We start from the raw sequence: 24,626 nt of genomic DNA on the forward strand, positions 1-24,626 counted from the left end.
AGCCTAACAAACACCACGTAGCTGAGATTTCCCTTTCAGGATACCCCAACGACTTGCGTAGACCCCATGTGTGAGTCTGCACTTCAAATAAAATGGATACTTATTCACTGAGTTTGCCACAGCCCCAATTAATATAGGAATATCAAATGGTAATTCTTCTGGATGTCTTCTGGAACTCAGAATTTATTCTTCTGCTGGAAGTCTTTGTTGTGCTTTCCATGCGTTAGGCAATTTCCCATCCCCATTCCCTCAGGATGTTGGGGTTTTTTTAGGTCAGTAACCAGAAAGGGAAAAAAACAAGTCTCTGAGAGACTAGCATACGGAGTTTTCTTGACAACATATTCAGTCTGTTCTGCCTGGCCTATATAGTTGGGTTTGCCAAAGCCAGGTCCCAAAAATTTCAAAGTGCAGAACACAGAAAACAAAATCAGAGTAATTGTAAAATAATATTTAGAGTTTAACAAGCTGCCTTCCCAACAAACCAACTACAATTATGCCTCCTACAATCATACATGTGTCAGCATTAGTTTTTAATTTAAGGTCTACATGAAGAGCTCAGTAGTGGAATGTCCCAGTCAGATTTGTATTACGAATTACTTTATCCAGAAAAGTGAGGGACTTTTCAAACTGTGCTCGCCCTTGCTTTGATTTGCACTTGTGGATGCTTGTGTAATGTTTCTTAAAAATATTTTCCAGAGTCTAAGTGGTTTGTTTTTTTTTTCTACTGAGGCAACAGAAAATGATCCCGCTGGTGTTACTGGAAGCTTGACTGCATCCCTGTGTTCAATAAATATACCACCAGAGATGTATTGGTGAAGGCACAGTTTATGGTAGTAGCCAGGATCCATGACAAACTTTTTAAAATGCTTGCTAAATTGATGTGTACAATCATATACAACAGAATGCTACCACTACATATATATGTGAGTCACTATAATATGCTTTAGCACAAGCACGTGCATCGTACCCAACCGAGTCATAATGACAGCCTCCTGTTTTGTCTCTTCCTTATGTCTGTAGCACCCATTAATTTATTCTGTCAGTCACCTGTAACAATTAGAAGTAGATTGAATCACTAACATTAAGATTGCCATACCTTGCAGAACTTTTATATAGATTTTAAATATTTACTGTGATCACGTTTAAGTATTCTTGTCAACTACATAAGTCTCCAAACTGTTTGAATCCTGCTAAGTTTTTGGCCTTGATCATTTCTTCTGGCAGTGAATTTTACAGTCTAATTCTGTGCTGAATGAAAATTGTTTACTTTTATCAGTTTAAAATTTGCCTCCTTTCAATCTCAAGGAACTTCCTCTTTTACTATGAGGGAAAAAGCAATGGCTATTTATGAGCTATTTCCTAGTATACTCTTTAGTCATGTCCCATTTTATGCATCTCCTCTATAAGCCAAATTCTTAATCCTTTTAATCTTTTGTTGTGTAAGAAATTTCCCATGTCCCTGATGATTCTCATTATTTATCTCACTCTGTATCAACAACATACTTCATAGACCTACAAGAAGTGAATGCCCATCTCTGCTGTGATCGTACCTTCTTTTATTTGCATTCAGTGGCAAAAACAATTGATCAGGGATTTTCAGTGAGTGCTTAACATGCTACCATGCTCTTCACAACTGTGCTTGAATTTGAACTCCTGCTCTCGCAGACCCTGTGGCTCCCCTCCCTGCAGAGACTGTTTGGTCACTGCAGACAAGAAGCAGGCTAAGAACCAGCAGGGAGGCCATAGGATGACGGGAATTTGGGATTACACCCAAAATATTTCAGGAAGTATAGAATAGCTAAAGTCACTGAAGTATTTTATTCCTTATTGTAACTGTAACTTTACACACTTGTGAGGAATGCAAATGGCTTATGTAAAACTGTCCAAATAGGCAACGTTTCCAGATCAAATTCGCATTACATTTCCTATTCATCTAACTTAGCTAGATCCTGTTGAAATTGTGTAAGGTCTTGACTAACATAAATCACTAACTCGCATGCAAAACTCGTTGTTCTGCAGACTGATACATTCTCAAAGAAATAATAAATATATTTAACACACTCATTCATACTGTGGAAAATTGGAGACACTTGCTATTTACCATATGTACAAAATGATCATTTATTAATACTCTTCACTTTCTGACTCCTAAATTGGCTTCTGATCTAGATGGTGTCATTTTAAACAAAAACGGACATGTATTTATTGGCTGCAGTTCTTTTGATCTAGTCAGATCATTTATCAGCTGGAAAAGTGCTTAGTGACATTGATAATATCTATATTTTAAAACATAACACCCACACTGCATACTGTGGTATAACATCTGGAATTATGCTGTTTTTTTCCCAGACCATGTCTTGCTTAACTTTTGTTAAAAAAGAAACAATATTGAAATAGACTGAATGTTTTTTAACTAAGAACTTTAAAACTAATAAAAAGCTGGGTAACTTCACTTCAAGAAGAAATATCATAATTTTAAAGACTTCCGCTTAGCTAAAAGAAATTATTGAATATTTTATTGCTTCATACTGTTACAAAAAAACCCCAGTAGTGCTGGGGCTGGGACTGCTGAAAAAAAAAACAGGATTACCAGTGATGCTTCCAGTTGGATTAAGACTGGTTGTTTTAGTTCACTTCTTAATGAACATGCCTTAAAGTAATATCTAATCTCATTGGGCAGAAAGGAAATGAACACTCATAGTGTTTACCAGAAGTGACCTGGTTAGTCATTCCTCAGTTTGAGCTGCTGGAGCCATGTGGATGAGGTTCTCTGATGGCGCCTCAATTGCTGCTGAATGGATAATGTTTAGTTATAGACTGCTTTGCTACCAAATGAATGCCTTTCATGAACCTTGCATTCACTTACAAATAGCACTAACTGAGGTATAGCTAGGGCTTGAGGAGTGAAGCTTGAATGCCTTTCCCTAAAACATTTACATAGGTGTCAGAGTTAAGGAAAGGCAAGGAATGATCACAGTGTATTTATGACTCTCTCAAGATACTGCTGTAATATGGAATAATTGCACTTCTGTATGGAATTGTCTTTTTTTTTTTTCCTCAGGTCTTCATATGATATAATCTACTACACATTAAATGAAGAAAAATAGCAGCCTTCCACGTTCACTGTTAATGCCTACATCTCCTACATTGGGCTTAAAACATCTTTATATTTTTACAACTATAATTTATTTTCTTTTTTTAAATACTAATTTTGAAATATTGAAAACAACGTTACATTTGAATATCAAGCAAATGAAATGTAGGTCATATTTGTGGAGGTCACAGTCACTGAAAATCATGAGCAATAACATAATAAATGAGAATGTAAAATTCAAACATGAAAAACTGATTATTTGATAAGCAGCTGGTGATCTGTGTAAAAAGCATGAATAGGAAGGATAAAAGAAACATCTTGTCAATAGGATGGTCTGGTGTGAAATAAGAAATTCCACTACTTGAAAAAAAAAAGATGCTAAATTTACATGATTAAGATTTACTGGAGATTTTAACATTTTCAAAAAGGGATGTAAGTAATTTTGGAGGCTGGAAAGAGTGCCATTTCCAAGGCAAAGTTGTTGGAGGCAGACTGGCAGGACACTGTGAGGGTTGTAGTGCTACCATGTCTTAAGTAACTTCACTAAAAGCTCAGCACATGCTGGAATAGGGTTTTGAATTTAGAAATGTGTCACCCTGGCTGTGTAATATTAAATCATAATGTACGATAGCAATTCTTCACTTTTGTATCTTTGACCCATATCAAGAGACTGGGACAGATAAGGATCAACACAACTTCTGTCAAACCTCTGCTGTAAAGAACATTTGGGTCACTAAAGGTCAACAGGACACCAGCATTAATTAGAAATCTTTGTTTCCAATTCTATTTTAATCTTAGCACCATATGAAAGACATTATACAGATCCTAAGTTTGTACAGCTGCATGTGCTGTTCTGTACAAATTAGTTAGAAATATGCAAATAATATAAGGAAACAATTTGCACATTTGCATACAATTTGTATACGAACACAAACTTTGGTTTATGTTTAACACACCCTGTCTCTGGCGGTGACCAGGAAGGATATGGAGTTGCAGATAGTGACAGTTTTGGCATGTGGGCCAGGATGAGACAATAGCTAGGTGGCAGTTACAAAACCAGGGTATGTGTGTTTGTAGGGATGTGTGGCTACGCGGTGGGATATCAGAGGACACCTGGGGCATGCAGGTGGCTGGAGGAGGCTGGATTTCTGATGTTGTCAAGATTGGGTAAAAAGACAGTAAATAAAGTATTAAAGGTTTTGAAGATGGAGACATCCCACTTGAGAAGTATTAACGGGAACGTATGCCTAGCAGCTCCTGCAGGTGAATGCAGGTATCCGGGGAATTGCTGGGCTGGAGCATGTAGAAGCAACTGAGTCTGTCAGAGCTGGAGTTCAGCAGGGATCACAGGTAGGGCCTGTGAACAGGGATCTCTCTCCCATCTCCCTCTGCCACCAAAGCTAATGGTCTTCTCTGCTTGCCCTTCTCTCTATGACCCAGCAAGTGGGGTAGCTGTAGGGATGTTCCTTGATTACCCAATCCCTTGGCACTGCAACAGCACTTGCAGGTTTTAGATGGTGTCTACAGCAATGTGCCAATGATGTCAAATCAAGACCTCCACAGAGCCTAATGCTTTGACACTGTGGTGCTTAACACTGCCAATAGCAATGCTAATTAACACCGTTTGCATTTACCTACAGCTAGCTCATTTAATCCTAGCCACTAGTCGGTCACTGGATTGTAATGGCTACTGGTCACCAACAAACCAGGTCAACTGGAGCTGTTTCAGATCCAGAACTGAAAAAAAACTTGTCTTTCATGTCAAAGCCTTTCAAACTCTGTGCCTGTGGTGGTACACAAATATGGAAACGGTACCTTAAGAGTGTGTTTAAATGAGCATACCCTTCAGTGAACTTAAGCCAACCCAGAATGCTACATTGTCATTGATGTAGCCATTTGGAGTAATCTTAAATATGCTTACTTACATATGTGCACATATGGCTGCAGAAGTTCAGCATATTTTAAGCTTGGAGTGTGAATAATGATGTAGAAATGAGTTACACTTCAAATGCCGAAACTGCACCCAACTGTAGGATCGGACACATGGCAGGGTCGGTAGCAGGATGAGCGGGATGGTTGGATGCTGACACTCTCAGCGTCGGCCGCAGCATGGCGAGGACGGGCCTGCTTCCCTGTCGGGGGACAGGTGAGGTGTAAAGGTGTTACCCTGCGCCGGCCCTGCTCTCCGGGGGGCCGAGCACGACGCCACCGGAGACCTCCCAAAGGGCGGTGCCGCAGCGGCTCTTCCCTCACCGCCTCTGAGGAAGCCGAAGGAGGCCGAGGTCGAGGTGAGGGGCGGAGGCCCTGCGGCCGGTCCGCCGACGTCCCCACCCCCTCACCTGGACCGGGCCAGGCGGCGCGAGGCTCGGGCCCGCCGCTGACGTGGACAACGGCCCGGCGCGGGGGCGGAGCGCGAGCGGCTTAGAGAGCCGCCCCACTTCGCCCCACGCGACCGGCCGACCAGGAAGCGGTCGGGCGAGGCGGGAGAGCCCGCGCATGCGCGGCAGCGGCGGAGAGGCCGGAAGGGTGCCCGGCGCGCCTGCGCAGGGGGATTCCGCCAGGCCCGCCGGACACCAACATGGCGCCCTAGGTCCGCCGCGCCAGAGCCACCGTGGGAGAACGAGGCGGCGGCTGCCGCCGCCATCATGTCCCGACACAGGAACGTCCGAGGCTATAATTACGACGAAGGTAGTGGCGAGCAGGAGCCGGCGGCAGAGCTGCGGGGGCCGCCCCGGACGCCGCCCCAACCGCCGGTCCCTTCGCGCCTCCCTCCCCCCCCCCCCCCCCCCGGGCCCGCATCCCTTCCCCCGGCGGACCCTTCCGCCCCTCAGAGGTGCGCGGCGGTGTCCGCCGGTGCGGCGGCACTGGGGCCGGTGGAGGGGAGGAGAGGAGAGGGGAGGGGAAGGCGCGGGGGGCTGTCGGCGGCGGTGGGCGGGGAGAAGGAAGCCCCCGCCCCGCCGCTCCCCGCCGCGGGGGTTGGACGGGGCGCCGTGCGAGGCCCGTCCCTCCCCCGCCGCCTTCCCGCCCGGGCCCACGCGGCCGCGTTGCCGCTGCCCCTCATGGCCGCCGCCTGCTCTGCCGGGGGCTGCCCCACGGCGGGGGATGGTACGGGGAGGGAGCGCGCCCCCGGCACGCAGGCCGAGCCCCGGCAGGGTTTACGTGGTTTGCCTTAAGCTGGCGGAGTTGACCGCTTTTCTGGCGGGTGGGAGTGGCTCGAAAACCAGCCTCGGTACGACTGAACCCGCCCTTCTCCGCTCTCGTGAAACTTTAAAAGTTTGTGTTCCCGGTCTAACGCTAGCAAATTGTTGCTGATGTTCAGCCGTAATAATAGATAAGAGGCAACAGCCGTTCCTTGTAGAAGAAACGTGGTTCTTAAGGATGGAGTTGAGCACCTAAGGAAGAACCTCTTTTTCAGACACGTTTCTGCCGTATTTTACTTAAGCCTGCATGGAATGAACGAGCTCTTGTGTAAGAACTCGGCTAGTGCCTGCAGTGCTACAGCTTTCCTTGTGCCTTGTCCTGTTAACTTAGACAAACTGTAAATCACAACTTTTTTTTTTCTCAGTGATTTTTTTTTTTGTGTTGGCTTGGGCTGTAGAAAAATGGACGCGCTCAGTTGATATTGGTATTTTAGGTATGGGAGCAGCTATTTTGTTGCTTCACTTTGTCAGGTTATACACAAAATACACAAAAATTGCAAGAAATCTGCCTCTGGTCTCTTGCTTTTGAGCGGACAGATGCAATGTGTATATGCATTATAGTAGCGCAAATTGGGTTTGCATTGTAGTCTTGGAATTTTTGGGGAAGTATGTAAATCCTTGTGAGCCATGACATCTGTGTGGCCTACCTTGCAGGTTTTACTAGTGCAAATTTAGCCAATATAGGCAAAATCTTAGGCTGGATTGGGGATTTTACTGCTTGATTCTTTCATCCTCTAGAGATTTTCTTCATCAAAGATTGGTTGAAATGTTGATTTCAACTGAATCTCTGTCATCTGTGAAGCTGGGTGCCTAATCTGTAGAATTCCTTTCACTGTTTGTACACTCATTAGAATCTCTTTTAATGAAGTTGCTGAGTTACACAGTAATTTACTGAAGCCATATGAGGCTTGAGTTGCTGTTTGAAACTTCACTGTTGCATTACACATCAGTTTTAATTAGAAGTGTGTATATGTGTGGTCTTTATACTTACACTGTGTACTACTGTTGTAGTTGCATACAGTAATTTCTGTCCCAAACGAAGTATACTTTTGTGTCTTTTCTTTTGTGTAATATAATTCCATGTGTTCTTTTTATGCCACTTATGATTCTGTAATGCTTTTTCTCTCCCCATTATTTGTCTCCTTTCTAAAGTAAATATTTGCAGGTTTTTTTGGTCTCCTTTCCTAGAAAGGCTTCTGAGGCCTTAGATTTTGTGACCTTTATTTGACCATATTCTATTTCTCCTCTCTCTGTGGTCAGAACTGAATGTGGTATTCCAGCTGAGAGTATATTGGTGATACAGTTGTTGATACTGTGGAATGCTTCTGTGGCATCTACTCTATTCTCTGTAATTTCTGTCATTTTAAAATAACTATTTTTATGGTCAATGCAAGAGCCATTTTCACTGGGGTGTCTTTACTTAGTCTAGAAATTAAACCAGTATGGGATATACAAGTGATTCAAGTAATGCACACTGACAAGACTTACCTTGATTTCACTTACTACTAGCTGTGAATTTTAACCATTTACAGAAGTCATCTTGGAGTTCTCCTTGACGCTCTCCAAGTATTGGCCAAACTACAAAAAGTGTTCTTACCTTGAAAAAAATGTATACCTCTTCTCTAGATCTTTTATAAGTTAATTGGTTATAGCATGGAACCAAGAGACAGTGTGTTCTTTTCAACATGGTCAAAAAGTAGATAACAATATGCTCTTTTTTTTTTTTTTTTTAAAGACAAGCAATCAAAACAAGCCTGTAATACAATTTCTTTGCCCCATGATATTTAATTTCCAAAGTAGCTTCCTGGGTCTTTCACTACACTTTTCATACACTTGTGCCAGCCCTTTTAGCTACTGCTTTTGGTTGGCACTTTTTTTAAAAAAAAAATTACAGTGGATTATAGAGTTAAGTTTACTTTAATTTTCTTTTTCCATGTGGAGAGATAATGAACCTTTCATGCCCCAAATTCTGAGCCTTTTATAAATGGATACAATGTTTGTAATATCCCAGATCTGTGGTCTGTAAGTTAGTATCAGACTGCCTATTTTTTTTAGCTGTTAGCTACTTTTTTCCGCTCTTTTAAAACAACAAACAATACATGTTATTTGTGAAACTGCCAAGTGTATGCAATAGTGTCTTTAAAAATATTTCATTACTTTTTTTGTGCATTTAATTATTACTTAGTCAAAATCACAAATTTATTTTCAAGACTTCAAGTTTTGTTAGGATTTTTTTTGAGGGGGCAATAATTTACTTTCTCCTTGAGTTTCCTGGTAACCAATTCCTGATAACTTTTTAAAGGGGAAAATATATATCTCTGTTTAAGTAACTTGCTTTTTGGCTGAAACAATTTTGTGTATTCAAATGGAACTGTAAATTGTTTTTGCCTTGCTGAACTCAAGTTGAAAGCTAGATGGCCATGACAGTTGAACAGAGAAGAAAGCTGAGAAGTAGATAAGTATGGAGTAGAAATGCTGATCCTGAGTTGTTGGAGTAGAGATTGTAATTGAACTGTCTTTGATAAGACTATTGAGAGGTCAAGCAGAAATGTGAAGGGAAGTGCCATCGGTAAAGATTTATGGAACTGAAGAAAGTTGGGTTTGGACTGTGAGGGCAGCTTTCCAAAGGAGATGCTGAAGGAAAAGGTGTGACACGTGGCAGTTCCTGAAAATTTTCAGCTTTCCTAACAAATAGAGTATTACACGTCAAAATTCTATTATTGTCACTTAGAATTTCTTACCTATGTAAATAAGCAGTACTTAACTTTTGCAGTACTGCAGATGCATAATTTCTTGTGTAAAAACTACCCTTATAATTATAACATTAAGTATTTAGAAATTGTGCAGACTAATCTTATTGTTTCTGCTTCACAGATTTTGAAGATGATGATGTGTATGGCCAGTCAGTAGAAGATGATTATTGCATTTCTCCTTCAACAGGTTAGTTCAAATAAACATTGTCCATTGATTTCTACTCTGATATTTATTTCTAGAATAAAACAATCTTCGAAAGCTAGTGAAACTTTCGAAAAGTGCCTAGCAGCCATAATCCTGTTAAAGTCAGTTAGGTAGTGTTAGATGTTGTTGTACTTTTGGAAGTCACATTAGACAAATGGGCATGTCTTCAGTTGTACAAGTGTATTATCTTGGATGGTCAGAACATACTTGATAATGCAAAAATCTGGTTTATGGGAATGTGTTGATAGACTTGAAATATTTGGTGTCTTTGAAAACTGTTAGTAGGATCTAGCTGGGCTTAACAGTTGTGATTCTGCACCTGGTAGTTGATGTCTCTCCACAACTTTGAGAAAATGTGAGGTAAGGAGTCTTATTGTGGGATGCAGCACTTATCCTCGCTGGCTTCTGTTCTCATGCAAGATCATGTGGAGCTAATAAGCCTTCTGGCATTTATAATATTGCAAAGTAGGTATAATAATAGTGATGCTGTGTGCTCAGGTAAGACGTAATTGGAGTGGCTCAGCTCAGCTGAATTCAACCTGAGCGTAGACCCATTAGGTTGTGTTCTCCAGTCAAATCTCTGGCAAGGTTGTCAGGTCAGCGTTTCCCCAGATTTGGTGGCAGTGTTTCTAGAGCGGAGTAGGCCCTGAAAATAGTATGGCTAATGTTGATGTGAAGTGTTGCTACTGCAGGTAACTAGGCTGGATCTAAACCCACTGTGACTGTGATGTAGTCTGTGACCTCTGGCCACAGGTACTTGAGTTAATTAGGTCTTTAAAAATCTGTTCCTTTGTCATCCTGTTGATTTTATATAAGCGAATCTAGATGTCTGTTTTTTTTATTTGTAGTCGAATTCCCTGGTTTAAATTGATTGTCGCATTCAATTTCTAAGTTTAATAGCTAGAATTTTTCAGACTTTTTCTAAGAATTAAGGTAGCCTTGTATTTTGTGCTGAAAATGTGCATTGTGTTTACTTTTAAATTACGTATAAACTGCTAAACTGCAAAACTAATTCTTGCTTGTGCACAGTAATTTTCTTAAGAATCATTTTTATTTAAGCTTCATTTATAAAGTAATCTGATCTAGATTGTATAGCAATCTTCTAATAGTTGCTTCAGTTATGGTGAGTGAATACAAAATGGTATGCATTTGGGAAACAGTTGCTAAGGCTATACCAGTTAACTGCTGAATATACCTATGCTTTCAGTATGTATTTCAGAGCTGGGGAGAATATTATATAACATAAGGAAATTTGTTTACATTATACTTTGTAGATTTCTGAGAGTATGTAATGACTTGAGCTCATGTTCAACAAGAACCTGAACTGTATATGCCTTAATGTGTTGTGAAATCAGAGTGGAATTACACGCTTGTTTAAATTTTTGTGTGAATGTACCTTTCAACTCATGGGCTGTATTTTTAATGAAATTTCAAGAAGAAAAGAATGCATTCAACTGCATTACATTGTTATCGGTAGTTTGACAGTACCATATTGTAAAAGCAATGTTATTTTCATTATATTTTTTTTTCCCTTGTAACTGAGGTAAAAAAAATAATAGTGGAGTAAGGTTCTGAAGACATTAGGCCATAAATAGTATTATCTGTACTGAATTACCATCTTCCAAACCTGGAGTATATTCTTTTGTTTGAATACTGAACTTTGCAGAATTATTGCATTACATGGATACAAGGATATTATCCAGCCTGTGCTTTCACTGTGATGATGAATGCCTTACATTCTAGCATGAGCTGGTGTATACTCTGTACAGTCTTCAGCTAGTAGTCATTACACAGTAGTGTGTGTGTCATGTCGTTCCCCCCCCCCAAAAAAAAGCAAACCACTGCAACAGGTCAGCATCCTAATATTTTTTTTTGACTTTTAGATATGGTTAGTTTTTAAAGGAGGAAAAAAGATTTCACTTTTTTAATACTTTATTTTTCACCTAATGCAGCAGCTCAATTTATCTACTCCAGACGAGACAAACCAGCGACATTTGCTGAGCCACTAGAAGAAGAATATGGGTATGAAGGTACAGATGATACTGCTGATTATTTTACATCCAATCATCAGTTGACTGAAGTTGACAGAGGTAATTGTAGAAAATAATTAATTCTCAGAACAGTCTTTTTATGAATTAAGGATTTACTAAAATAAGCTTAAATTAATATTTGTTACTTGTCTGATGCTGCTCACAATCTTGTAATCTTGTAGAACAACACCCTTCATGAGCATAGCTTCAGTGTGATTCTGCAAGTTTGTAACTACCTTTTGTATAGTACTTGTAACTTGGTTGCATGCATTGAAATATGTTCTTAGTTTCTTATTAGAAATAATGAAATTTGATACAAAATTCAGACGTAAGAACAGCTGTGCTGGCTCAGGCCAAGCATCCACCTAGTTCAAGGTCTTCACAAACGGGTGCTTGGGGAAGAGTGTTAGAAACTGAGTATTTGTAGAATGATCTTTTGCTTGTATTGCATTCCAAATTATGTCAATTAGCAGAATTTGAGAGGTTTTCAAAGTCGAGCATTTCCTTGAAACAGTAGGCAATATCTTTAGATACCTGTATCTTCTAGGGTCTTTTCTTACCCTGTCTTGAATTCATTAGACTTTGATTTCCATTCAGTCCTGCAGCCCTGAATTCCATGTTACAAGCTGAGTTCTGAGCTGAATGGTTGGGGGAAAAAATTACTTGCTTTTGTTTTTTAAACCTGATAGCTTAATGACATGCTTTGTGAAAAGATTCATTAGTCTGTTTCCTAAGTATTAATAGTTAACGTAGTTTTTAATACTTTGGAAATAATCAGGGTTGTTTTAATAATGTTGATAAGCCCAGAGTAAAGTGTGTTGGTGAATGAATAGATAATAAAATGCATGAATGAAATTTGGTATTTAAAACAAGTTGTAGAAAGTTCAGAAACAATAGATAGAAAAGAAGAAACTTAGATTGTGCGTCACGTGAATTGGTAGAAGCTATGCTAATGCATAGACGTATAGGTAAATATCATAAATTGGAGTATCATAGGCATGTTTTTACAGCAGGAAATAATGCTGCAGAAGGTAATTTGAAAGAATCAGCTTCTATGTGTATACAGGTGATCTAGACAATAGCTTCTGGCTTTTCAGAATGCTTTTGACAGACTCAGTTAAGATTTGATATTAGAAGAAGAAGAAGAAAAGTAATATTCTGGACTAAAAAAAGATGGAAAAGAAACCGAGAAATAACCATTTCTACTGAGTAGTGGTCCCACAAGACCTGTTATGTTTGGTATAGCGTACAGTGTTGGCTATTAATATAAAATTATTGATTGCAGTCAGTCTGGCTGCAAAGAGTTTGGCAAGATTGTCCTTGCTGAGCATTGGATAGTAAAATGCCAACCAGCCCATTGTGCAGGGCTCTGCCAGTACTTGTTTTGCAGAGGAAATATCTGGGGAACATCGACTTGCTATTTGGATTACAGGCCGAGGGTGCTGATTTAAGTAACCTTGAGGAAGTTGGAATTCTGTGGTGTTGAATTCCCTTAGTAAAGTTCTTTAAACATCATCATCTTTGAGGAGGTGTTCAAATAAATAATCTGTAGTTGTCTTCCTGTTGTTCAGTTCCTGTTTTCTAAAATCTGAACTGTCAGAAACTGTGATATTCAGGAAGATTTTCTTCTGTACTCTTGTGTTGGTATGTCTGATCAGCACACTACTTCCAGCAAGTGGCAGCCTTGTGAATTTTCAATCTCTTGTTGTGCGGCAAGTCAAAACTTCAAAAACTTATCTTAGTCAAGGCTTACACTAGTTGCAGAAATACGCTCCAAAGAAAGTTGTTTTAATCAGCCAAAAACTGTATTACAGTTTTAGGAAAGGTAAAGATTGTGGGTAGTTTCAAACCTGGCGTGTTGATCTAGAGTTTTCAGTTATTAAGGCCTGAGGCCCTTGAAAATGCTGTTTGACTTTGGGTGTTAATTATAGCATCTGTAAACACTTAAAATATGCTGTTCAGTGGGATTCCACATTGACTTACTAAATTACTTTGGGTAATTTTAAGGTGATTATTTGTATTTCTTCTCTGGAGTGAAGATAGTTAATTTTACAACATCAAAGTATTTCAATATTGAGACTTTATAGACTAATAAATACTATTCAGTGATATGTTCCTTATAGCAATATCTGAAATTAGTCAAATATTCTGCAGGGTTTGAGGACAAGGTTTATCATGGCAATAAGTGAGATCAAAATTAATTTCTAAAGGTTTTATCTCTTACTGTGATATTTTTCTCCTGTTTTTCTTAATCAGATATGTGGTGCTAGTGATTAGGCCACTTAAAACATTTTTTTGTGCAGCTTATAACAGTAATATATCTCTTTTAGCCCATCTTAATTCATGCCTTGATCAAATGAGAGAAGTTTTGGCAGAGTCTGTACCAGAGCAAACAATGGTGCAAGCAGTACTGGATAGTAAATTTGATGTACAGAAGGCTCTGGATCTTGTGCTTTCACAAGGCAGTAAGCAAAATGTGAAGACCAAGAATGAGGACGCTGTGATAGTAGGAAAGACGACAAAAGGTATACTTCTATTTAATTGCTTACAGTCAATTTAGTTGTTTACATTCAAGATGATTCATTTCTATGTACAGTTTAATTTTGGCTTTACAAGCTGTGAAGATGCTTGTTATTGCATTAGTCATTTATTAGAAAATTAAAAAGACCAACTTACTCTTCTATTTCTGTGTTCTGAAAACATTTAAAGGAAACAGTAGCTTTTCTTCAGCCAGAAGTCAAAATAAAACCTTAGTGTCAGCTTAAATTCAAACTGTAACCATCTGCAATTCATAGTAAATTTCTGATTTCTAACACATGTCTTAACTGAATGAATACATGTCCTAAAAGTTGGACCAACATCTTTAAGTTTTATGCACTTCCATTATTTGTTTGGTGAACTGACATCTCCCATGCCCAATACCTCCCTTTTGTTGTGGGTAGAGTCTATACAGTAACTGCCTTATTTTGATTTATGCTTAAATCTTTGTAATCTTTACTGGCATTCTTTGCTGATTTTTAAAGTTTCTTAAGTATTTCAGTAGATACCTGTAATTTAATTATAGTACATTGCATATCTTTGGATAACACTTAGTAATTAAATGCCTTTTCATGTTTCTTCTTGATTTTTTTTGTTGCTGCTGTCAACTCTAAAAAAAATTGGATATTTCATTGTGACTGCACTTCCATCTGAAAATTATTGGCTATTGTAAGGTAAGGAGACTTACTTTGTTGTCCAGAAATGTGTATTGACACAGACAGTTTCTATTGTGCAGTAGAAAATGTTGCTGACAGCACCAGCAAACCTCAGTTTGGAAACTTGACAGCCAAAAGTGCTTCAGCTTGTTACTCTTTAATTACAAATGACAAAATGCTCCTTAATGCTGAAAAATCCAATATACCTTCATCTGAAAGGAAGGGATTGAAATCCTCTTCACTTGTTCTGTCATCTTCTTTCAGTGATGATTTGTGTAAAGGATCATTTTATGAACCTGTGAATAAACAGGCAGAGAATCAACTAACAGAAAGTGCTAATGCATTAAGTTCGATTCCTGAAAGTGAAGATGTTTACTTTAGCATAGGAAGTAACCCATCTGGAAATTCTTCCTTTAAGAAGTTGGAATGCAAGGAAACGCAGGACTTGAAATCCTTGCTGATGCAGAATGTGGTTTGTGATTCTCTGAGTCCTGAAGACAGCATTCCTCTTGTTTCCTCAAATACTTCTGATTGTAATAGTAATGCAAATTTTTACAATCCTCCGTGTTTAACAAGTATTTTAGGAAAATTGGCTCTTGATAATGAAGTCAGTCATACTGTAAATAGAAAGAATGAACTTCTTGAAAATTTTTCTCCACTCGTGCAAAGTAGAAAACAAGAAAGCCCCTCTTCAGAGTTGGCTGCTTTGCCATTGTTAAGGTCTGGAAGTACATCATTGGCTGACTTACTTCAGGAGCACCAGGAAAGCAGTGCTAGCCCCTGTTATTCTTTGGCTGATCTTTATACACAGTCAACAGCAAGTCTCGCTGATACGAAATTGGGAACCTCACCGTTATCACAACTAGTAAGTCAACCCCAAAGTTCAGGGGCGATGCCAGAGCTAACAGGATCTTTGTCTTCTCTAGCACTTTCTAAAGTTTCTCCACTAAAGGAGGTTGAGAATTTATCACTCTCGGATTTAATAGCAGAGACTATTGAAATAGATAAAACTCAACAAAGGATGGACTTCCCCATGCTCAATGAAAATGAATTAAGGCCCTCTAAAAGAACCACCATTGATTTAAGTGTCCTTGTAAAAAATGCAGATGTATCTGCAGAACAAAATGTGGTAGGACAGTCAAATATCTTAAGTCCTGAAACTAAACTTTTAAAAGAAAAACCGGGAAAATGTTCTGGTTTTGCCAAAACAAATAAAAAACCCAAAAGAGGACTTACTCCTAAGAGGCAGGATTTATCCCGTTCATGGATGAAGGCGCTGCGTGCAAGACCTTCAGCTTTTGCTTTAACCTTGTGTCTCCGTTATCCTCCAAAAGGTTATAAGCGGCGCGCAGTTGGTATACATAAAGCTTTCCTGTACAGTAGACAAGTACAAGATGTAAAACCCAAGGAAACTGGTCCTATAATAGCCATAACACCATTTGACTTCAAATCAGCATCTCCTGATGATATTGTGAAAGCTAACCAAAAAAGAGCTTTTACAAGAGAGTAGTGGGGGAAAAAAAAAAATCAACGTTTATATCTTGGTGTATTGAAACCAATTTTAATTATATAGGACCTATTTATAATCCAGAATTGAATTTTTCTATTTTTTTAATTGACATTACAGTTCTCGCTGTGTGGTACCAAATTTGTATGGGAACTTTTAAGCTGTTGCACTGAATATCTTTATTTTTGCCTATTTTTCACTGACAATTTAACATTTTTAACTTTTGCAAAATATTGAGCTCTAGTATCTAGATATTGTATGTACAAAATTCTATAAACACCATTAGAGTTCTTGAAACATCTCTCTGGGTGTTGAAGCTACAGTTCATTGGGAAGAACATAATTATTATTTTGTTAAGCAATTTAGTTTTGCTATATGGTGTATAGTTTGGGGAGCGGGAACCTCAGTTTACATTATGACTGTTTTATTAAATGTTCTTAAAATTAGATTTTCTGATAAGGTATGTTACTAAACTGCCTGTCTTGTAATTGATGTTTCCAATCAATGTCATTATTCTCTTCTATCTTTATATCAATTGCAATAGAAATACATTTAGTATTTGCAACAGAAATACATTTAGTTTTGAAAAGCCATACGAACCTCAGGTTTTGACAGTTTTACTTGCGGTAGGACATGTATAGTTTTTGATAGGACCAAATTTGTAGGGGAGCAAGCAATTAAAATTGTGTGCCCCCCCCCCTCCAATTAGCTGTCAAAATGTGGATTTTAAAACAGCTATTTTGTAGGTATATACATGTTGCATGTATTTTATGAGAAGTTTTGATAGGATTCTGTGTGTTTTTCTCAAGTCTTTCAGAAAAGTATTGGAATAACAATTCTTTCAAATTTAGCATGAAAGTCTTTGCTCAATGGAAAAAAAATCAGGCAAAGCATAAGTGGTGTTTGTGTCTGCCTCTTGACTGTTTTGAAGAAAGCTTCCTTTAGTAATGGAAACATATTCTCTTCTACTGTTTGCACCCATTGCTGTTATTTTGAATCTTTAGATGGAAGATCAGAATCAGGACATTCTGGACTTATTATTTTAGCACCACATTCTTGTGCTCCTGTTAGTCAAATTAGTAACTGCATGTATGTTTCAACTTTCCTTTTAGTACACATTACTACTTTTAATATATTTCCAGTGTCATTGTCAGTATTTTAGATCCTGAACAGCAATAAGTGCAATAAAGATACTGCTGCAACTAGAAAAATATGTTTGTTCATATACTGCCATACACTTACTCATGCTAAACTTGGCAGCTAGTATGGAACAGTAGATATAGTTTTCATCTAGTTTTAATCTATTTTTTGTTGAGCATGTTACATTGAAAAGGAGACAAAAACTTTAGATTTATTCCTGACTTCAGGTTGCACTACAGTTTTGTTTCTAAATAAAAATAAAACATGTTCCAGTGCTCTCAGGTACAAATTTCATGTTCTGTATATTTTACTTGTTGATGCTATTGTCATTTAGGACTATGAAGAGTGTGACCTCTAACCTTTTAAACAAAATTAATGTTTCTTACCCTTACTAATAAAAGTTTTATATAATGACAGCGCCGCAGTCTTTATGTTCTATTTGACATGTTAATCTAACCTTCTGTGTCCTTACCTATTTTGAGTGCCTTAAAGCACTGATGTGTAAATAATACAATCCAGTGTACATACTATGATCTGATAAGTTCTTGAGCATAATTGATTTATTTCCTCAGAAGACTTTCTATAGAAGTCTAGCTGTTTGTATACTGATTGTGTTATTAATTAGTCTTAATAGGAAATTCTGCTCTTTGAACAATATGAAATGTTTTTTTTAGTGATCAGTTTCTCTGTAGTTAGTCCAAATATTAACTTCCCACTGCTTAAAAGTCCAAGTCCCACTGAGGCGAAATGTCCTATTTGGAGAGTTTATAATTAAAGTTCACTTTTTCCAAAGTTGTGTGTATTCTTCTCGTAGAGAAATTCTAATTTTCAAAAGTAAAATCTTAGTGCAAAGTTTGGCATCGTGATTCTTGCTATATTGTTAGGTGATTTTGCTTTCTTAGTTTCCAGATACTCTTGAGGCCCTAATTAATGTAGGTGGAGTTTTCGAATACGTGCATGTTTCTTAAATTTGTATTGAATAGCTTCATTTTTCCCTCTAAATCCTTTCTCTTATTCTTGTTGAACTTCTCTTTGGTCTGTTTTCTCATTCCTATGGCTGCTTTTCTTTGCCTAAAACTTCTTAGCGTTTTAAATAATTTTAGAGCCTGAACTGGACATACACCTAAACATATGTCCTATGGATTCCATTGGAAAGTACGTACAAGTAATAGGTGGCAACATGAAGTACCTGGAGCTCGGTTTTCCCATAGATTTCGTGCAGGTAAAGGCCGAACAAGTGACTGAAGGCAAAGGACATCAGCATTATATGTTTATTGTGGATCTCACTGTGGGATTGATACCTTAGTAAACAACTTTGGATCTTGTTGGGTAGCTAGATTTTCATACATAAATACTTCTTCGTTTGCATTCGTCTCAGTGTTGTTAGTGATCTGGAAGAAGCAATACGTGCTGTTCAGTGTACAAGTAGTAGGGGAGGATTTTTTTCTTCATTTTGCAATACTGAATTCTGAAGTAAGCCTTGAATTAGTACAAACCTGCAGGCTGAACGCAGTAGAGCTGCCTAAGTGGTGGATAAACCTGAATTCCAATTAATTTGCAGCAGAGATTATTTATTTCCATGCTTGGAAAATTTTAGAGGCTTGGTTTTCTAAACACAAGATAATGTGTTGCTATATTTACTTTTTAAATGAAACGGGCATTTTAATAGTTTCCTTAACTATTCCTTAATTTCCTTACTGAGAACTGGGTTTGTGTCATTAGTGACAGGTTTAATTGTCTTGGAATACTGCATAATATTACGGTATATGGCGTTTTTGTACAAGAAGTCTGTGTTTGGCCTTTGCCATGAAGTATTTCTGCCTGATGAATATTAGAATTCTTGTTAACTAAATCTGTCTATTTTATACATACATAAAATAAGCTCATTGTGCTAAGCATAAAACTCCCCTCCCCACCCCGGTTTTGCAGCTAGTGTGTTTCTTTGTCTAATACGGGTAATTGTGTTATTTGTTTTGGAATTTGCATATTAACATTGCAAAGTACTTGTGTCTGTGTTTGCATATGGACATAAAAAGATAATATTAAACTACATAGACATACTACTGCTATTCAGACTGTATACTCCTAAGGTATTTTGTACATTAAGTTTATTTTGTACATTTTAAGTGGCTGCTGAATAATTTCGATATAAAATTGCCTTGTGGACATTGATTTATGTACCTAAATAAAATGCATATTCTTAAAGGACTGACTTAATTACAATTCGTGTTAATTTACTTGATAGAAATAGAGTTGTGATTGAATGTTCTATAATGATTCTATCTATTGTGGAAACAGGCTCCAGTTCTTGTCTAGTTTTGTATGGGCATACTGCTTTCCATGGAGAAACTGCTTTTCTCGTTTGGAGAAAGTAAGGCAAAAACTAGCATCTAATAACGTGTCTTCAGATACCATACCGAGGCTCCAGTTTGCTTTTGTTTAGAAATGCGTTTGTAAAGCTTTGGGTTTTTTTTTGGATCATTTTGGTAGCATTTTTAAACCTTGTTTGGGTCTTAAAAAGGAAAAGATGAGAGAAGAAAAAAAAATAACTGTCTAAAGTTAGTTTTCAGCTTACAGTAGAAATTAGAGCTACTGTAGTTGATTTCTTAAGATCAACATTCTTAACATGTCTCTAAATACCTGTTCCATCTTTCTTTTTTAGGTTTCCTTTTTCTAGCCCATTTCTATCTAAACTTGTTTTGGGAAACCGGGGCAAATTGAAAGTCAAAGTATGAGAAGGGTAGGAAAATGACAGCACCTATTGGGATATCAAAAATGATTGATGCTTTGTACCTGTTGGGATGTGATTTAACATAATTATATTTAGCTGTATTTTAATTACAACAAAAACCACTTTTGTTTTGAGAAAAGTATAGAATGTGAGGAAGACAAGCTTCAGATTTAAAGAAAACCCATGTGGTTAAAACTTCACATACCTGGTTTTTACTTTTTATTCAGAAATAACTATATGAGTAATTTCTCATTGAATTAAGACATTTCTCAGGATCTTAAGGTTCAGAGGCAGCAAGCCTTGAATTTCTGGAACTGTTGCACATTAACATTTCAAAATCTTATTTCTAAGAGATTAAGTGGTGCAGTGAGGTAGTCTACAATTTTGTGTTTTGCCTTATTTCCTCTAATCATGTTGTTCAAATAAATTTTTCAGTAATCAGCAATTTCTGAAAATCTATACTTATGCAAAAAGTTAAAGAGCAACTACTACTACTACTGCAAAAATGAATAGGTGTACAAAGTATTTGCATGGAGGTAGGATACAGGTTGTCTTTATGAAATATACAGAGTTTATTGCAGTACCTTTGTACAAGGGCAGTAGTTTAGGGTTATAAACATAATTATTCACATCTCTTTCAAATCTAAAATGCTCAGCTTTTCAACGTTGTTAAAGTGTTTTTGTATTAAATGTTGATTATGAATTGTAGTTGGGAGGAAAAAAAAGCAAAGCAAAAATTTCATCACATTGTAATTCATGCAGTAAAAATAAACTTCCTAAAGTTCTGAAAAGGGATGCTTCTCTGAATTTTCAGTTCTTTGGAAATTGAGTTGAATTTTTACGGATAACTTAAATCCTTTTTTTGGTTTGTGTGAAGTGTAGACAGCTGATAAACTCTTAAGTAGTTTTTATGTTCAATTCGCTATGTCCAAACTGCTGTTTAGATGATGAGGAAATGTCATTAGTCCAAGTTATCCATACTTCTGTATGTGCTAATGTTTGACCTTAGAGGATATTCTGTGGGAAAGTAAGCAAAACTTCTTTTCTGAAACTGCTGTGTTTAATCTGCACTAGAAAAAAATGTGATGAAACAAAAATCAAAGCCAATGGTGATTTATTTATTTATTTATCGAAGCAAGCTCTTTTGGTCTTCCCAAATTGCTTTCCTAACGCCGTTCAATGGGAATCGGTCTCTATTTTAGTATTGCTGTACTGTACAGCCAGTTGCTGTTTTACACAGACTGTTGAAGTATACTTTTTACCAAAAGTAAAAGCTAATTGCAGTTTGTGATTTTGGATGATTGTTGAGATGAATGATTCTTATGAAATGGTTCATGGGTTTCTGGTGTCTATGTTGTCGTGGAAGTGTTCTTTTCTGGTTTGTGGACATAATACATTGCATACTTAAAAATGGCCCATTAAAAACAGTTCTCAGTGTCTTCTGAAGTATGTCAGTGGTTTGTTACTTTGTCAAGTAATTGATTTGGATGCATAGTGTTGGTAGAATTCCTTTAGAAAATAACCCATTGCCCTTCTCTACAACTTTCTGGAAATAGAATGACCAGAAGATGACTAGAACCCGAAAAATGGTTGTGGAATGCAGAGATTAAAATGGTACATTTCAAAAGAATTCATGAACAATTTGTGAAGAAATACAGACTTATGGAGACATAGTGAAAATTGTCTTACTCTTTTATAATGGGAACGTAGAGATTTTAGAGAAGAGTTGCTTGTGAAGTATTTACTCATCATCATGTCAATGTATGGAGGTAATAGCTGATGAAGATGGACATTATTTTAGTATTTCTGTTGGCTATTTTGAGTCTTTTTGTCCATAAAATCAAAGAATTAAATCTTAATATAAACTTCTTTTTGACTGGTGACATATGTTCTTGACATATGTAGCGTTTCTTGGGCATCCTTCACTTGATCTCAGGAGTGGGTATTAATGTTGGTCAGAGATTGCAATTTGAAATGCACTCTTGTAGTAAGTTTGCTTTCGCTATAGTGAAGAGAAGCAAGTATTTTTGTTTGATATTTATGGGTTCTCTGTGAAACCTTTCTTACAGTTCAAATTTCAAAAAATTGTTTATGTAAAAAATGGTACCTTCTTAGTCAAAAGGATCTGCATTCTGTGCATATTCATTTCATTTCTTCTTGCTTTTTCTGGCTAAACTGCATTTTCATTTCTTTTTGCCCATGTTAGTATTGCCGAACAAATACAGATACTGGTGAGTGAGCTAGATTCTATTCCATTTTGGGCACCATTAACGGAATTGTTAACCGCTTTATGACACTAAGATTTTTGGTTTTAGTGATGTAGGAGCAAGAAGGAGGTCATATGTCTGTAAATGTGCAGTCCTTGCAGGAAATTAAAACTACTGTGAACTGAGCATGTTTAGTTTGATTATTTTTGGGGTAGCAAGGAATCTAGTCTTTTTTAAATGAAGTCATTCTTGTAGTTGAGCTATCTTTGTGGGGGCACTGTCTATTTTGCATTATGGTAATTTCTCAGGAATAGCACCAAGAACGGGGCCTTTATAAGACTGTATGTATAAATATTTAATAAGAAACAAGCTTCACAGTAAAGACTCGAAAGTAAGGCACAGGAAGTTGAAAAGTCTTACTCATGATATGGCAGATAATCTAGGAATAGAGCGCAGGTCTCAAGCTCAAGTCTAGTTTTCTAAATATTGGACTATACTGCTTTGCTGCCTCTCCTAATAGAGAAGGAGGTATTTCTTCACTGGCATTTATTTTTGATTTATGATTATTATTAATACTACATGTATTTAGGTTTTTGATGTAGCTATTAAAACAGTGTGGGCACTTTAAAGAATACAAGTCACAAGTTAAACTAGGAGGTGCTTAGCTTGCATTTTGTTAATGTTGTTTATGTTTCAATTTTATGGAATTCTTTTTTTTTGCATCTCCTTTATAAATACCTTCCTTCATTTTTGCTTTACACCAGTAGCAAATAAACAAAAATCCCACAAATGTTACCACAGTGTGACTTAACGTAATTAGCTTTTTATTTTCACTCAGTTGAATGCAGCAAAGTTTGGTTTTGGTTCAGAATGATGGGCGTTTCTCAGTCCATGGACAAATACTTGTTTGTCTTCTGTCTCTGTATGCTACAGATGGACACGGCGATAGCAGTTGCTTCCTAGTGTGAAGTGTCAGAATGCAGATTATTGCGCTTTAACAGATAACTTTTATCATTTCTGCTTTGTGGTTAATGGACTAGCAAAGTTGGGAGTCTTAAATGAAAAAACAAACAAACTGATACTTTGGATTTTATTTATAGGGAGAATTCGAAAGAAATCCTGGAGGAGCAAACATTCTGAAGTTTAATGGTGATGTACAATATATTTTCATTAGCTTAGAGTCCGTCAGGTTTTAATTCCGTTTATCATCCTAGGCTCTAAGACTTTGATTTTGCACATTTGAAAGTCAAGTATTTATACCTGGGTAGCTCAGAATAAATTTTTGTCCCCAAATTCAGTTGTTTATGGTAACTTTTCAGTAACTGGACAGTTCTCAAATCCCTGCTATAGCGATGAGAGCCCATTGTGCTCAGTGATACACAGATATGGCACGTATTCAGTCTGTGACAAAGAGAATGTGTTCTTTACTGAATGGAAATGTTTGAAATCTGACATGACTGATGATATAGTTATATCTTAAATCATGGAAAGTAATGAGAATTTAAGACTTCCGTGTTTTCTGTAAGAAAAATATATACACAGACTTCGAGAAGTTACTGAATCTCGACACTGAGGTACTGTGTGGGTTTTAGAAAGGAAGTGGCTTATTTCAGGGAAAAATGTGTCACCAGCAATGAAAAGCTTTTAAAAATCCTTTGAGATACCCTTTTGAGATTCTCCTCATACATACTGTACACCTACACTGGAAAAAGTGACACTCCAGGCTTTTTCTGAGTTTTCTTTTATGGTCCGAAAAAAAAGTAAACCCAACTAGTGTTAAAGGACAAAGTGTAAACCAATACAAAGTCAATCATTTTCATAGTTAACTGTATCATGTATGAAAGTTGGGTGTTTTGCTTGGAAACCAAGAGAGCTGAGATTAAAATAAAAATGATTGTGTCCTTTTTAGAACTTTGGGATTCCAGAAGAAACAGAGTTCCTGGGGAAACAGTAGCTCCACTTGTTCTTACAGTGGCCTTCTATCTCAGTCCCTTCAGGTCATGGTAAAGATGAACCATCAGTTGGTTTTCTCTGTTGCTTTAGAAGGTAAAGTGAAGAATTTACTAATTTCTCAGATGTGATTGCTGGAGTGCCAGGAAGGTATGGGTGGAATCACATTTTATTAAATCCTGTCACGTTTTAAGGATGGATGGTTGCTGGTGTAGTGCTGTTGCATATCAGTTTAAAGATTCTAAGTCCTGTCTGAAGTTTGCACTTGAGTACTGAAAGCAAAGCTGTTGACAAGGCTTAGACGGTAGTATTTTGCAGCTGTAAACCAATGCATTTCAGCTCTAGATACTAGTAAGACATCTAAATATTAGAAGTACAGGCATATCAAATCCAAAATTGTGGGAGCAAAAGAAACTGTTTAAAATATATCAGTTACTGATGAAAAGGAGATTGAATGCTAATAGGAAGCATATGTAAAAATTCAGAAATGAAGTTAAAGATAAAAGCCAGGAAGGTGTAAAAAAAGCTTAAAACGCGAAATTACTTTACAGTGTCTGTTCATGCTAGTTGTCTTTTGCTATAAATACTATTGTTCCTTCCATATAAAATTTGCGT

General features: G+C 37.4%; 1 protein-coding gene across 2 annotated transcripts in view; it reads left to right on the top strand.

Moving 5' to 3' along the window:
- Positions 1-5,658: 5,658 nt before the first annotated feature.
- HBS1L (HBS1 like translational GTPase) overlaps positions 5,659-24,626 on the top strand; it is a 64,471-nt gene continuing 45,503 nt past the window's right edge. The window contains exons 1-4 of one of the 2 annotated variants that reach the window (XM_082481800.1): positions 5,659-5,782; positions 9,169-9,234; positions 11,205-11,342; positions 13,613-13,807. In XM_082481800.1, the coding sequence (XP_082337926.1) occupies positions 5,740-5,782; positions 9,169-9,234; positions 11,205-11,342; positions 13,613-13,807 (442 nt within the window). In that variant the 5' untranslated portion in view covers positions 5,659-5,739. The remainder of the gene's footprint in view (positions 5,783-9,168; positions 9,235-11,204; positions 11,343-13,612; positions 13,808-24,626) is intronic. The other variant, XM_082481801.1, reaches the window with a different exon arrangement.

Source organism: Vanellus vanellus, assembly GCF_965231255.1.
Source record: "Vanellus vanellus genome assembly, chromosome: 3".
Lineage (NCBI taxonomy): Eukaryota > Metazoa > Chordata > Aves > Charadriiformes > Charadriidae > Vanellus > Vanellus vanellus.